Source organism: Pundamilia nyererei, unplaced genomic scaffold (genome assembly GCF_000239375.1).
Source record: "Pundamilia nyererei isolate P.nyererei 1_Seehausen unplaced genomic scaffold, PunNye1.0 scaffold00004, whole genome shotgun sequence".
NCBI classification, from domain to species: Eukaryota; Metazoa; Chordata; class Actinopteri; order Cichliformes; family Cichlidae; genus Pundamilia; species Pundamilia nyererei.
Window position 1 is genome coordinate 8,420,806 of NW_005187405.1, and position 14,988 is coordinate 8,435,793.

The 14,988-nt window shown below is 38.2% G+C and overlaps 1 protein-coding gene across 3 annotated transcripts in view; it reads left to right on the forward strand.

The window, feature by feature from the left end:
- Window positions 1-8,802: 8,802 nt before the first annotated feature.
- The window catches only part of asic1c (acid-sensing (proton-gated) ion channel 1c), a 100,988-nt gene continuing 94,802 nt past the window's right edge, over window positions 8,803-14,988 (forward strand). For all 3 annotated transcript variants that reach the window (XM_005721476.1, XM_005721478.1, XM_005721477.1), the window contains exon 1: window positions 8,803-10,134. In XM_005721476.1, the coding sequence (XP_005721533.1) occupies window positions 9,580-10,134 (555 nt within the window). In that variant the 5' untranslated portion in view covers window positions 8,803-9,579. The remainder of the gene's footprint in view (window positions 10,135-14,988) is intronic.

Consider the following 14,988-nt stretch of genomic DNA (forward strand, 5'->3'; position numbering starts at 1 on the left):
TATATTTGTTTTTTGTTAAGTTGCCTAATAATTATGCACAGTAATAGTCACCTGCACACACAGATATCCCCCTAAAATAGCTAAAACTAAAAACTACTTCCAAAAACATTCAGCTTTGATATTAATGAGTTTTTTGGGTTCACTGAGAACATGGTTGTTGTTCAATAATAAAATTATTCCTCAAAAATACAACTTGCCTAATAATTCTGCACTCCCTGTATATTTCAGTCTGGGCTGGTGTAAATGTGTGATTGTGGCTGTTTGCTTAGTAGTGCCGTGTTTACATCTCTAAGCTTGTGTTTGATCCTGGGCTCTTTCCATCCCCGATACATGTAAGCTTTTCATGCTGATGATTAAGATTAAATGTTTATGCTCCAGGCCTGTATTTATTCCAGGTATTGTTGTTGTTGTTTTATCTGGAATGAAAAGTTTACCGTCCAAATTGGCCTTCAGCATGTGATCTATTCATTAAATAGGATATTCAAGGACGAGTTAGAGCCAACGTGATTATAAAAACATATCAGCATTTGACTTTGTCTTTAAAGCAGTGCGGTTACTTTTTTTTATTCTTTGAAATTCTCAGCATTGTTGCATCTTTATGATTTTAGTTGGAAAATATTTTCTCCATATAGCAATAAGATATTTCCTAGCACTGGCACGCTAGTGAACGTGTTAGACAAAATTGCAGTCGAAAGCTTTATCAATCTTGTCTGATCCGTTTGTGCATACTGGAGGTCTTAGCTTCTGTATCAACAGCAGTTTATCTGTTTGATCGATGAGCTCCAAGGTACAGGAAGTAAACTGAATACAAATGATTCACATACAAATCTCTCTAAACGGCATAGCACCGTGTTATGCTCATTCATTTCCATCATAACAAAGCTTTCTACAGCCTTAAACATGTTTGAAGTGACATTTGAAATACATACAATTTATTTCCTTATAGGTGTCTACAAAATGTAGGTAAATTTGCTTTTCTGAAATAGGCACTTTAGGTTGCTTAAGGCAACTGAATTCTCTAATGCTTGAAAACTCTGGACTACTTTTTAAAAAAACTTGAATCTGCAGTTCTGTCAAGTGGTATCTGCTCATCAAAAAGCATACATAATTTATATATAGCGTTCAGCTAAAACATTAAAGTCACCGATAGATGATGTAACATTGCATTGCATTGTCTGCTAGAAAACAATGAGCATTTGTGTGGATGCGACTGACTACCCACCTAAATATTGCTGCAGACCAAGCATGCCTCTATGGCAAAAGTGCTCCCAGGTAGCAGCAGCCTCCCCCTGCAGGATACTGGGTTTGCACCTCACAGCAAAAGCTGCAAAGCATCCAGCTCCAAAAGATCCAACTTCATTGAGCTTCCAGACGATGCTCTAATGACGATGATGATGATGATGATGATGATGATAATGATGACAGGTTTCACAGAGGGCCCACTTCACAGCCACACTACAGGAGACGCCCAGAGGTCTAGTGTCCTGTGCCCAAGCTGTTCTGGTGGAAATTAGACAGTATTATGCAATATGAAAAAAAAGTGTATTGCAGAGAGAAAAAACATCCATACTATTTAACTTCACCCCCAACTGGGTGTGGCAGGTAGCTGCCCCTCCCTGTATCTGGTCCTACCAGAAGTTTCTTCCTGTTAAGTTTTTTCTTTCCACTGTCGCCAAATGCTTGCTGATAGGGGGTCATCCGATTGTTGAGGTTTTCTCTGTATTATTTTAGATCTTTACCTTACTATATAAAACAACTTGAGGCAACTGTTGTGATTTGATCGTGCTACAAATAAAACTGAAGTGAACTGACTTAAAATTGAATTGAACTGAGCTTAAGGATTTACTCTTTATCACTGAACAGATGTCGTAGATTTAAAATTGTCTGTCTTTCTTTTTCTGTTTGAAATTTGCACATTTGTGTTAATCAGTGAATTCTCAGTGTAAACACAAAGTGTTTGAACAGAGCCGAATTTCTTCATAGTGCTGCATTATGCCAGTACTTATTCCAGAGTCCAGGAATTTGTCTTTTCCTGTCGCAAGCACACATTGAGCAGTAGCTTACATATGAATCGGCTTTTATCTCAGAATAGCATTTATGCAAGTCATTTGCAGCAACTGTCACCGATTAAGTAGCAGCCATTGGAGGAGAAGGCCATCTTTTTGTTTCTGTTGTTTGACAGATTTTTGCTGCTGAACTTTTGCAACTCAGAAGAGAAGATGAGAAAAAAAGGTGAATTTGTCTGATTGTCACATACAAAAAGTGAGATGTTGGCTGTTGTTTTTTTTTTTCTTCTTCTTCTTCCTCTCCACAGTTTAATGTTGCTTAAGGCTTCGAAACATATTTGTTTTATTGTATTCTTTTCTATAGAGTTTGTTGCCCCTTAGAATGAAACTCGGCTCGATATCTGCAGTTATTACAGCTCATGTTGTGTCTCAATGATGTATACAAATACATCTGTTTGTGTTTCTGTGAACATGTCCACACTTTCATTTTTCAGTCATTGAATGAGCAGTCCAAAGCCTTGATAACAACACAGCATTTTGCTTAACATTGGCTATAAAGTCTTAACCCCCCCCCACCACCACCAAGAAAAAGGCAAGACTAAAAAAAAAAGTTCAATCATTTTGACATAATTTGTCTTATCTAATGGGTAACCTCCGGGTAACATGTGGAGGTGTGTGTGTTGTGGGTGGGTGAGGGGGGGGTTGTTTTACACAAACAAAGTGCGAATAGTTTTAGGTTTAGTGCTATTAAAGGAACTGTGCCAGGCTTATTAAATTATTGAGATAAAAAATGTGAATGGAGACCCAGTAAATACTGAATCTTACAGTGCCTACTTATTTAAGCTATTTTTATAGGTTTGTTGTGTTTAACTTATTTGTTTTTTCAACTTTAACTCTTCTAACTTTTATTTGCTGTAACAAGAAATGTCCTATCTTTGAATAACTCTTCTCTTATCTTGTCTTAATGAAGAGTACATAGCCTGAAGTAGAAGGATAATTTCCAACATTACTCATGTGTCTGCTCTGCAGTGGGCTATTTATCATTAGATGGTTACAGTAACACCATATTTCTGCTGCATTTATGAAATTATAGAACAACAATAACTAAAATTGTGTACTTTTTATTACGTAAAGATGAGAACTGTTGGGAAGTGGAGGAAAAATGTCCTGTTTAGAGTGACTTTGCCAAAGCTCTAGAGCTACTTTGTAGTTAATCAAATGAAAAGGAGGCTGGTTTGATATCCAGTAGAGCGATTAGCAGTACGATACCTCTGAAGATACTAAAAGTAAACAAACAATATGAAAGTTTCAGTTTCATTTTCCAACTGCAGATCAAGCAGACCAGCAGCCAGTGTGAGCAAATAAATGTGTCCAAACACTGTGAAATCCTCTGTTTTCCTCCATTACTTTTTTGTAAAATTCATAGTTAGAGGGACTAAAGAAGATTTTATGTGCCTACATCCATACTGCCTGCTGTAATTGAGGTTCAGCAAAATTAAGAGGGTGTTTTTCATAATCATGTGATTCTGTTTTTGTAAAAGCTACAGGGAGGGATGGACAAGAGAGCCTTAGATTCATTTTGACCTCTTAGTGTGTTGATCTGAGGCAATGGTTCACCAGCCGAGTATCAGTTCCACCACAAGTTGATTTCCAATCCTTTGCAGAGATTTCAGTTTCCAAATCTTCGTTCCATGCATTCAGCTTAGATTGTGAACTCTGGCATGAAAGAGCAGATTATAAAATTGTGATGCGATTCCTTCTTTTAAACAGCCCTCTGTTGTGACATTTTCAGCAGGTGTTAGTGGAGATCCAGTATGTGAATTATGTTGAAGCTCTATAAAGCTTTGCAGCTGTAGAAAGTGAAAAATGCTTTCTATTCAGATTAAAAATGCGTCTCGGTTATTGAAAAGACATGATAACATCAGAGTTTGGATGATAGAGATCTTAAATCTTTCCAAGCCCTTAAGAAGCCCAGCATTTAAATGTAGCATCTGTTCCTGCGGGGATGAAAAAGTGGTTACTCCATATTCTGCAGTGTTGTGACAAAGAGTTTGGCTCTTTAACATATTAGGTTTCAATCACATGTTTTAACAACTGAAGCACCAATCTGCTTTTGCACCTTTTGGCTGTTTAACTATTTTTAGACTCTAAATAGTTACGCACATTGAAACTATAACCTTGAGATTTATATTTAAAAAATAAACCAAAAAAACTAACTCTGTTACATTTATTGACTTTGTTCTTATAGTCACAGTAACATTGTTACAAATGTGCTTGTGCCAACTTTCGAAAACTGTATATTGGAAAACAAAGTGCTTAGAGACTGGGATCACACTTTTAATCTAATCAATAGTTCAGGGTCTGTTATTATGTCTTCATCCTGGCACTGCCCCCTCCAGTGCAGTGTTGCATCTTTGCTTCTCATTCTTTACTTAATGATATATGCGCTCTTAAATGTCATCTGCTTTAATACCGTGTCCAGTTGCTAACAGGGTAATCTGTTCTCAGAGGTGCTTGCCAAATCTCCATAACTTGGGCACTGCATAGAAGGACTTGCTGTAATTGCTCTTTTTTTAGCTCTGCATCATATCAGGGCGGTTTGCTTGTCATGGGAATTTTTTGCTGAACTGTCGTAATTATAGCTCATTACTTAATGTCCAGCACCGTTTAGAGTCACATAAAGTGGCAGCTGTAATCACGTGCTGTTTTCACATTTATTGTCAGACCAGGTAAAGCTGTGTTAAGAGTACTCTGAAGATTGCCAAAGGTTTTGCAGCCTCGTTCTCATGAATGAGAATGAATCAGTGTTTGTGACTGTGTATACATTTTAATCTAAACTCTTACAATCATCCCAGTGATCTGTTACAGTCAGAGCACAAATAATAGAAACTATTTTCAGTAAGTCTTCCAGGCGGATGCATTTGGTCACATTTCTGGCAGTGCTGCAAGCTTTTATGGACGAATATACAACACATGCGGTTTGAGTCCACAAAAACAAAAAACAATATATGGAACTGTAAACCAGATATCTACCATTTGAATGAAGTATTCTACCGTATATAGAAAAATGGAGGAATATAGATTATGACTTAAAGCTTAATTGTATCACACATTACTTCATCATTGTTTGTATATAATGAGAAAACAGGTTCTCGTGATCGCTAGTAAGCAGTGTTTATGACACAGATACATTATATTGTGTCCCTTATGGTACATAGTCCAAAGCCCAGAGGTGCTTGGGGCCTGGAAATTTTACAGAACATTAGTTAATAGTTTAAAGTCAAATTCAAAGGCTCCTTCAAAGAGAGTACAGTGCTTAGTAGTGCCTTAAATATTACTCTTCCTAATTAATATTCACTGCATTATGCTGTGCATTCTACCATCCACTTGAAAGCCAATTACTGCTGAAAAGTCTCCCACTTTCATGCTGCAACTGCAACAACAGGCTTACCTGCTAGTGTGAATTTAGGTTCGTTAATGTTAACACAGGATGATGTTATCAAAATATAGAAAATGGAAATAAATACAGTGTGAAAAGCATTTGCATTTTCTGAGTGTACGTCGAAAAGAGAATGCAGATGTATGCAAAAGTGATGATGAAAATCACTATAAGATAAATACTGAATATTTATTGAGGTGTGTACGAATGTTTCTATGTTTATTCCATTAAGGGTGATTCATCTACTTTAAATTCTAATCAAGAGGATTTAAATCTATTGAGGTTTTAAATGATTGTTTGGTTATAGTGAAAATATGTCAGTATTGTTGCTGTTGGTGTCACAAAAGTTTCACTTTAATGTTTTCTGTTTTTCTAATACAAGTGAGTGAAGGTAGCAGTGGTGCAGATCTTCAACAATCTAATGATCTGATTTGATTTGTTAGTGCCGTGATTTCATTCAGAGTCACATCTCGATTCAAAAGGATACTTCATGTCATGTAGAGCATAGGACCCTATGCTCTACATGACAGTACATTTAGAAAAAAACGTATTGCTTCTGTGAAAGGATGGCTAGGAGAAAGCCCTTTCTCTCTAAAAAGATCATGACAGCAGGGCTTAAGTTTGCAAAGTTGCATCTGAACAAATGATAAGACTTCTGGAACAATGTCCTTTGGGGAGACAAGACCAAAATGAAGATGTTTGAGATGTATGCACAGTGCCACATTTGGCGAAAACCAAACGCAGCATATCAGCACAAAAACCTCCTACCAGCTGTCGAGCACAATGATGGAGGGGTGATGATTTTGTGATGATTTGATTTGCAGCCACAGGACCTGGGCACCTTGCAGTCACTGACTCCTCTGTATACCAAAGTATTCTAGAGTCAAACATGAAGCCGTCTCTCTGACAGCTGAAACTTGTCCTGGGTTTGGGTACACGAAGAATCAGGGGAAAAAAGCGGATGCTGTTCTGTCAATGTTCTTTCTCTGCTAGTGGACAACAGCTTCTCTTCTTCTGCATAGGTACTTAGGGAAAGCCATCATTATCCAAAAGGCGTGCAGATGCAGGGCTTTTGAAGCAAAACACAATATATAGACAGTTTTTGTTTTGGGTCTTTTTTTTTGCTTGTCACAGTTTGTGGGAGTTTTTTTTTTTTTTAAGTGCATCAGTTTGTGTTCGACAGATTGTTTCATTAGGTAGTGCTCAAGTTCAGTGCCCTTCTCCACTAATCTGTCATTGTTGTGAAATGTTTACGAAATGTAACTATTTGCACAGTTAATTATGAAGTCATTAAATGTGAAACAGTCCCAAATTCATTTTAAGCTATTGCTTTTCCACCTTGTTTATTTGAACCATCACTGGGGGTTTTTTTCTTTGTTTTTGTTGTTTTTTTGTTGTTTGGGAATTAACTCACAATCACAGAAAATAAGAATCACAGTTCTAATGTATTGCATTTTTTCTAGCCATTATTTAAAAAAAGTAACATTTCATCACATTAACAAAAGCCCAGCCCTTGCAGAGGAGGTTGGGTGTTGTTGCTGAACATGTGTTTTTCTACATATTGTCTTATCAGCAAACAGCAGAATTGGCTGTTTTTAGTGCAGGGACTGCCACATCTAATGCTCCCTGCATCCATTATGATTTAATGCTTTCCTGTCACTTTACACAAATATGTATAAAGTACCAGAAGCATTTAGCCAAATTCCTACTTGATTTCTGTTTCAGGCAGTAATTTGACGCCTCGGTGAAGGATTTTTTAGTTTGTTAGTGACTCTCACCTCGCAGTCATTGAGTTGCCTAACCCTGCTCTGTGAGTGAAGCCATATTTAAACTCAGTGAAGGTCTCTAATGCTAAAGCACCATCCATCAATGTGTTTTTTAGCACATTAATCATTATCAGTTCTCACTGTGAATGCAAAGGGGCGCAGCTGAATCGTATTCATTTTCAAATATTGAGACAAGCACAAACCGCTTCTTTATCCAAACATCTTAATCAAGCTAATGACATTTTGACAAGGGATAAAATGAGACAAATACAGACGTGTCATGATGTTATGAGTTATTAAAGTGGCTTAATCTTGCTCTTATATTGTGGTGGGAAAAAAAATGCAACTGTCTTGTAGTTTGGAAATTGTTATATTGTAGATTTTGTTTTGGTAGACATGTTCAAAGCCTGTATTGTGATGGGTAGATTTTAAAAGTGCAACAGCCTGTCACTTCAGGCATCATGTTCCATTTCCTTCTGCGAGCATTTTTAAAATTCCATCTCAGCTTTGACAAATGTCTTTTTTTGTGGGTTTATGTGAAATGTATACCTCTGTAGTACTCTGGCTATAGGTTCCTATGGGCTCCACGGTTGCCAGGACAGGATATTGATGCCTAAAGGGCTGTGGTCTCATCCCTGGCAGTCCACCTATTGTTAAGATAATAAGTGATCCCTGAGTAGCCAATGAGTGATCGTCTTGTTTGGTCCCAGGAGAAATTGAAGGGCTTGTCAGAATGGTGAGGTGAACTTTTGACCCCACAAGAAAAATCACCAATTTCATTACTGGTCAAGCCTAAACTGTAATTATACACACAACAAATAAATGTTCCAGGACTGCTGCAGAAAGACTCTGAAATGCTTTGGGATTTTTGTATTGCTTGAAGCAAAAAAGAAAATGTATATATGTGCTATATATGTATATATATGTATATGTATATATATATATGTCTTTTTGTTCATTTTTAAAATAACTTTTTAAATTTTTTGTTTTATTTTTTATATATAAAAGACAAAATGGAAATCTCATCTATGACTGGATTAATACTCAGTTATAATTATATTAGGTGGCTTGGAAGCCATTTTTTCACACTTTACTTGTTGACATCGTTATAAAAAGGTTAACATGTGGAAACTTCTGGAACACCATTGAACTCTTAATATGTGCATCGATGCAGTAAACAACCTGTGGCATTGTTTGAGAAAATGGTTGATGACACAGTGACTGGACAGTAGGTAGGAGCAGATTAAGAAATAATAACACAGTGATGGTGATGTCCAGATTGAGAGACTCCCCCTGTGAGCACAGAGACACAAACAAAGCAGCCATTCAGCAGTGGAATGGATCCTGACTACTAAAGAGGAGGAGAGAGCGCGAGAGCAAGAAATGGGGGAGTGGTGGGAGAGAGAGAGGGAGAGAGAGGATGCGAGAAAGAGAGTGAAAGGCTCCACACGGCAGAATATAAATCTATATGTTAACAGGACTAAAGCTTGGGGTCTTGGAGCGGCTTTAGCGGTTATGCTGGTGGGGGGTGATCGTAAAGCGTCAAGAGGTGGTCATCCCTATTAACTGAAGATCTGTGCAAATAAGGAAGTGGAACCCGTGGAATCTGTGAACGCCGGTTGTCAAGCACACTAGTGGGCTGGTGGGAGGTCTCTGACCCCCTCATTTTCATTTCTGGAAGAAAAGAGAAGCGCAAAAGAGACACGAGAGAAAAAGCAAGGTGGCAGCGAGGGACCAGTGAGCCATTTCTCTCTTTATTACCTTCATTCACAAAACCATTGCATCCCATTATCATAGCGATGTAGAGGCATTCTCTCCGATTGGAGGAGGAAGGGTCCCATTGACTGCTCAGGCTTAGCACCTCTCTCCAAACGCTAGCCCTTTTCATTGCAGTGCCCCCCCACCTCATCTCTCGCCTCTATCCTTACGCTTGCTATATTCTCTGTTCTTTCTTTTCTTGTCCCTCGTATTCTTCCTTTTCACACGACTCAGGAATCAGGAGGCATTGCGTTTGGGTAGAAGTGGCTGTTTCTGTCATTGTGTTTGGTGGCGTTACAAAGGACAGCTGAGCAGGGAGTGTGAGAGACAGCTTTGGAGATAATAAAACAGAAGCCTGAAAGAACAGGGGAGACCTGGGACTACAAGAACAGCTCAGTGGAATGCGAACTGTCATGAAAAGAAAACTGTTACAGAGACTGGCAACCCTTTTAAAGGTGGCTATTTATTGAGACCGTTACCACTTCTTGAGGGAATAAAGAAGCAGTGTGGCAAACCAACACTGCTGGTTGGTTTCTGCTATTCTTGTTGCTAAGCAAAGTCTCTAACCTGAAGTTCGTGGGGTGACAGTGCTGAGCATCACTCTACAGCCATGAAGGGAAGCTCAGAGGAAAGCATAGAGAGCGTCAGGCCCTCCAACCTGCAAGCTTTTGCTAACATGTCCACCCTACATGGCATGAGTCACATATTCGCTTATGGGCACATGACATTCCGCCGATTTCTTTGGACGCTTTCTTTCTTGGGTTCACTGGGCTTATTGATGCTGGTCTGCATGGATCGGGTGTCATATTATCTGGAGTATCCTCACGTCACTAAGCTGGACGAGGTGGCGGCAACAAACCTCACCTTCCCAGCAGTTACCTTCTGCAACCTCAATGAGTTCCGCTTCTCCAAAATCACCAAGAATGACCTCTATCATGTGGGAGAGCTCCTGGCCCTCCTTAATAATAACTACCAAATAGCCAACCCGCACCTGGCTGAGCCTGAAGTTCTGGCCGCCTTAAAGGATAAGGCAAACTTCCTGAACTTTAAGCCAAAACTGTTCAACATGACTGATTTCTATAACCGAACTGGTCATGACATCAGTGACATGCTGCTGCAGTGCACCTTTCGAGGAGAGGACTGCCACCCGGGGAACTTCACCACAGTAAGTAGCCAGGGGTTCTTGTGCTTGTCCTTTAAGCTGCTGTAATCCTGTCTCGTTTCCTGCTCGTTTTGATAGTCTGCCGCTTTATTTTGAATCTGGATAAGTTTAGACCCAGTTTCAATGTGACTTTGCAGTTTACTTGGAACAGATGTCTTGCTTTAGTTTGTGTTTTTACTGCTCTATAATGTTATGAATTATATCTTTAATAAGGATAAGGTCCTGAGGTGAGATACCGCTATTACTTGCTCAGTGATCTCAGAAGACAGTTTGATTTCCAAGAATACAGAAAACATATGTAGTGTGTGTGTGTTCATCTTGAAGGAACCTATATTTTCCATTATGGGGTTCATTGAGGTCAGATACACAGTTTAAGTGCACGTAAACCTTTGTTTGTGCAAATCAGACACTTTAGTCACAGTGTTGAAATTAAGCCTCCTAACTGATTATTATTTTGCAGCTGTTTTGTATTCAAATGTTCTCTGTTGTTGCTCTGAGTGATCTGTTTTCAACAAGTAATTTCTCAATTGTCACTTAAAACAATGCAATGTAACAGATTTATTTTTGTTTAATTTGAGAAGTTGTTCAGGAGAGGTGTTCTGATGCCGAGCTATCACCAAGCATCCATACTCTGTGCTTTGATTCATTCCACACTCCATTTGGCAGTCACACACAAACTCTTCATTTACTATTCGGTATGAATGAAATTCACTAAACTGTAAAGTGCCCTTCTGCTTGTGTGGTAATAGGAGACCCTCATTCATTTAAAACATTGTGTATAGTTGGTAGGAAAGGGAACAATTGGAAAGTCATTTACAGTACATTTGCTTGGTTCAGCCATTTAGAGTGACAGACTTAATTATTTAAAGCAGAGACCTGGATCCAAGTAATATGAAATAATTGCCTTGTCCAGATGTTTAAATCTGTCAGGTGAATCGAGTTGACTGGAAATAAATTGTAAGAGTGGAACAAGTAGGCAGTTTTGTCTGGCATCAGCTGATGCAATGATGTCTCCTCAAAGATCTGAACACACCCAAGGACTGCAGCTGCGTTACACTGTGAAATGTGTCTGCATGTTCTTAAAGAGTGACTCCTGCACAGGCAATGTGTTCTTACTGTTTTTCATTGTGGTTTACTGGAATCCCAGTTTATTATTGTGATTAATATTATGCTCTAAGCATTTTCCATATAAGGCAACCTGTGATCTCCCTGTTTGCTGTTGTCTAGTGCGTTGATGCAATTTCAAGCTTAATCAGCCTGTTTAATTGTTATTAGCTCATTTTGTCTGAGTGAAAAACAGACCCAAAAAGCAGCAGGGAAACCTTGGCTTGGTCTGGTGTAGCCATTATTTGATATAAAGTAGACTTCTGTACATGGGCCAGTGAATAAATAAACAAATAGGTGCAGCCTAGGGATAAGCTGCAATATTAGCTGTCTCTGTTTCACTCCCATTTCCTTATTTTAAGGTATTTTACTATTCTCAGAGTGCCCGTGTCCTTTATTCCATCTCTTGCAGTGCAGGTTTGATAGAGTAATACTTAACTTACACTGAACTTGCTAATCTTTCAGTTGAATCTATCCACTCGGAAAAATATGATTGCTTATCTATGTTGTATCTTTAATCAACCCTGAAATAACCCCCTCCCTTCAAGATGTCCAGTTTTTAAGTGAGTGATGGCACTATCTTCAGAGTCAATCATACTTCTTCTCTGCTGAAGGAGGAGATAAAACCCAAATGTAATATTGCCTTTCAGGCTTGCTTCTTTTCAATTTATGTCGCAAATATTGCGAACTGGGAATGTCTCCATTTACATGTTTGTTTCTGAGCAGCACTCAAGAGTGTCTTGAGAAGCAAATCGTTCATGGGAAGCTAATTGCTGTTGTACGGGTTGATTGAAAATGCTTGCGGCATCAAATGAGCTGTTAGAAAAATGTAATAACTTTGGTTATGCTGCACGTTGGTTTTTCGTTGCCAGGTAAGTACGGCAGATCCAACAGTAAACTTCCACTTGGCTGAGGATAGGTGTGCCATATTTAAGCAGTCTTATTTGTATCCATTAATCACAGTTGTATGTTGTTTGGATGGACCGGTCAAAGCAGTGCAACAGCCCTCGGCTGTGCTCTGAGTGGTCTGTCAGGACTTGGATGGGTGACAGTATGCCATACCCATCTAGCAGAGTGTTTGTTGCTGTATCTTAGAATCATCTCTCACAAGTAAGTGCAGAAACTGCTTCCTGCTCACTAATAGAGTGACTAAGTTCATAACCTGCTTCAGTGCACTGGATGCTGCGAAAAGACCCAAATTAATCATCAAACTCATAAAACAGGTTGGATTAGGCTGGCTTGATATCATAATATATCATCATTGAATTTATTTGTTTTTTTCTTTTTAAAAATCAGTATTGTGGTGGCTGTAGCTTATATTCAAATCCCCCCCACAGACATGTTGAGAAGCAGATTTACAATGCAAAGGACAGTGGGAGTGATGAGCTTTGACCTTGAATAAATGAAGGAAGAATCCCATTAAGTCCTGGTGATGATGCAGTTGGGAAACAAAGCATTCAAGATGTTTTGCATTGTAATGGATTGATGGGCAAGAGGAGAATGGTAATTTGTATTTTGAATACTATTAAAAACTTTAATCCCTTGTAATGATTTTACGAGGCATATATTAACAGTTTTGCAAAGAATTTGGATTCTTCTTATCTCATTGTTTCCTGCATTAAAAATTTTAAATAGCTGCTGCAACACTGACAAGCTTTTTTAGTTTGAAATTCAGGGAAGTTTCAGTTTCTTTGGAAGTATTGTGCACTTTGAGTATCTGCAACCTTGAGTCTCGTGCTTAAATTCATTGTAAAGTGAAGTAAAAACATTCTCATTATAAATCCCACCTCCTAAAGTGATTTAATATGCAATCATATCTAAAGAGAAATTCCCTTTTAAAGTTTAATTTAACAAACTGGGACTTATTTATGTCTATATTTATTTGTATAGCAGAGTTATATTTCTAATTGAGTTTAAAAAGGTGTGTTCAAGAAAGTGACCTTTTTCGAAATGCATTTATCGAGTTGCTGCGACTCTGTAAGACCTATGACTAACACTATGTAAATGGCACCTTGGTCGATGATACACTGCAGCTAGTGAGCAAGAAGTTGATTATCATAATCTGATGGTGTGGATGTAGTGCTCCATTCTTAAGTCCTGACAGGTTATGACAAGTCCCCATGGGCTACATTTCTGTCAATTTCTTACAGAGTGTGTGAAATCTGTATTCATCATCACATTCTGCTGAAGCTCAGTCTTTAAGATGTGAGTTGTCTTTCATCTTATAATCCCGATGACAGTGGGTGCCGAGGGTATAAAACACGGCCAGGCTGACACTATATGACTTGTGGGTCTAAAAATTTGGAAGAGAGAGTCTAATTTTCTGCCTATGAACAGCCTGATGCTGGAGACAGACAGTATTTTCAGGCTGTTGCATTGTTGGTATATATGTGCGCTGTATGTCAGCTTTTGTGTTTATATTGGCTGATGGGTTCAAGTGTCATAAAACCAACTTGAAGTCATTTAAAAACAGTCATTATTTCCCTGTTTGTTGAGCAGGTTCTTTTGTTTACAGTACTCTGCGACAGCTGAGTTGGCGGAGTAAAATATCACAGTTCAGCAGATGGTGATGCAGATTCTGTTACTAATAACTAATGATTAGCTATAAAAACGCGGCAATGTGTGTCTTTGTCCCAACTGCTTAACAACCTAAAAAATATCAATATTTCTTTTTTTTTTTATATATCATGAAAAGGAATCAAACTGAAAACATAACACTGACATGTTTTCTCCTAATAAATGTTGTTTCTGACTTTCATACATGATTATCTAACATTGACTAGCTGTGTCTTCTTGTCTAACAAATGTTCCTGTTACAATTAGGTCCAAAATTGAATTTATTTTACACCTCTGTTCACTACCAAAGTGGATTTTAAATTAAACAATCAAGTTATGATTGAAGTGCAGACTTTCAGCTTTATTTCAAGAGGTTTAACCAAGAAAACAAACAAAAATAAACCCCCAATCCATTAGCTGTTCAAGAATTACAGTCATTTTTTTTATACATGGTCTCCCATTTTCAGAGGCTAAAAATTAATTGAACATCCTAACATATTTATGTATGTAACCAGGACTGTATTTATTTGTATTTAACACGAAATGTGTGCTTTATTGGGTTTAGATTAAGTGACTAGTTAATCTTGTACTGAAGAATGAGAAACTCTTGGATTGGTTTTGATTTTGCTTTGGGTCATTATCCATTTGCTCTGTGAAGCTCTTTGCATTCAGCATTTGGCTGAACTTCATCTGAGTGTAGCCCTGCACACTTCACAATTTATACAGCCAGCTCTCTTATCAATAAACACTAGTGACACAGTTCCACTGCCAGTCATACATGTCCATGCATGTCTAATACCATGTTTGGCAGATAATTCGGTATGCTTTTCACCTCCCATCGCTCTGGTACAAGAACATTTTGGTTTCATTGGCCCATACAGGTTTCTTTAAAGAGCCAGGCTCTTTTAGCCTTAATCTGGTCTTCCTGTTCTTGAGTGTAGCCAGAGGTTTTACCTTGTTGTAAACAGTCTTTATTTCCATGAAGGCATTTCTTGATTGTAGACTTTGGCAGTGATACACTAGCTTCACAAGACTGGCATCATTAGATGTTGTGAAGTCGTTTTTTAAGGTAATTCTGTTATCATCCATTTTTGTCTTCTGTGGACTTCCTGAGCTCTTTGGTGTTGCTGAGTTTGCCATCGCACTCATTAAAAAAAGAACTAGATTGTTGATTTTGCTATCTTTATTGTAGTTTTT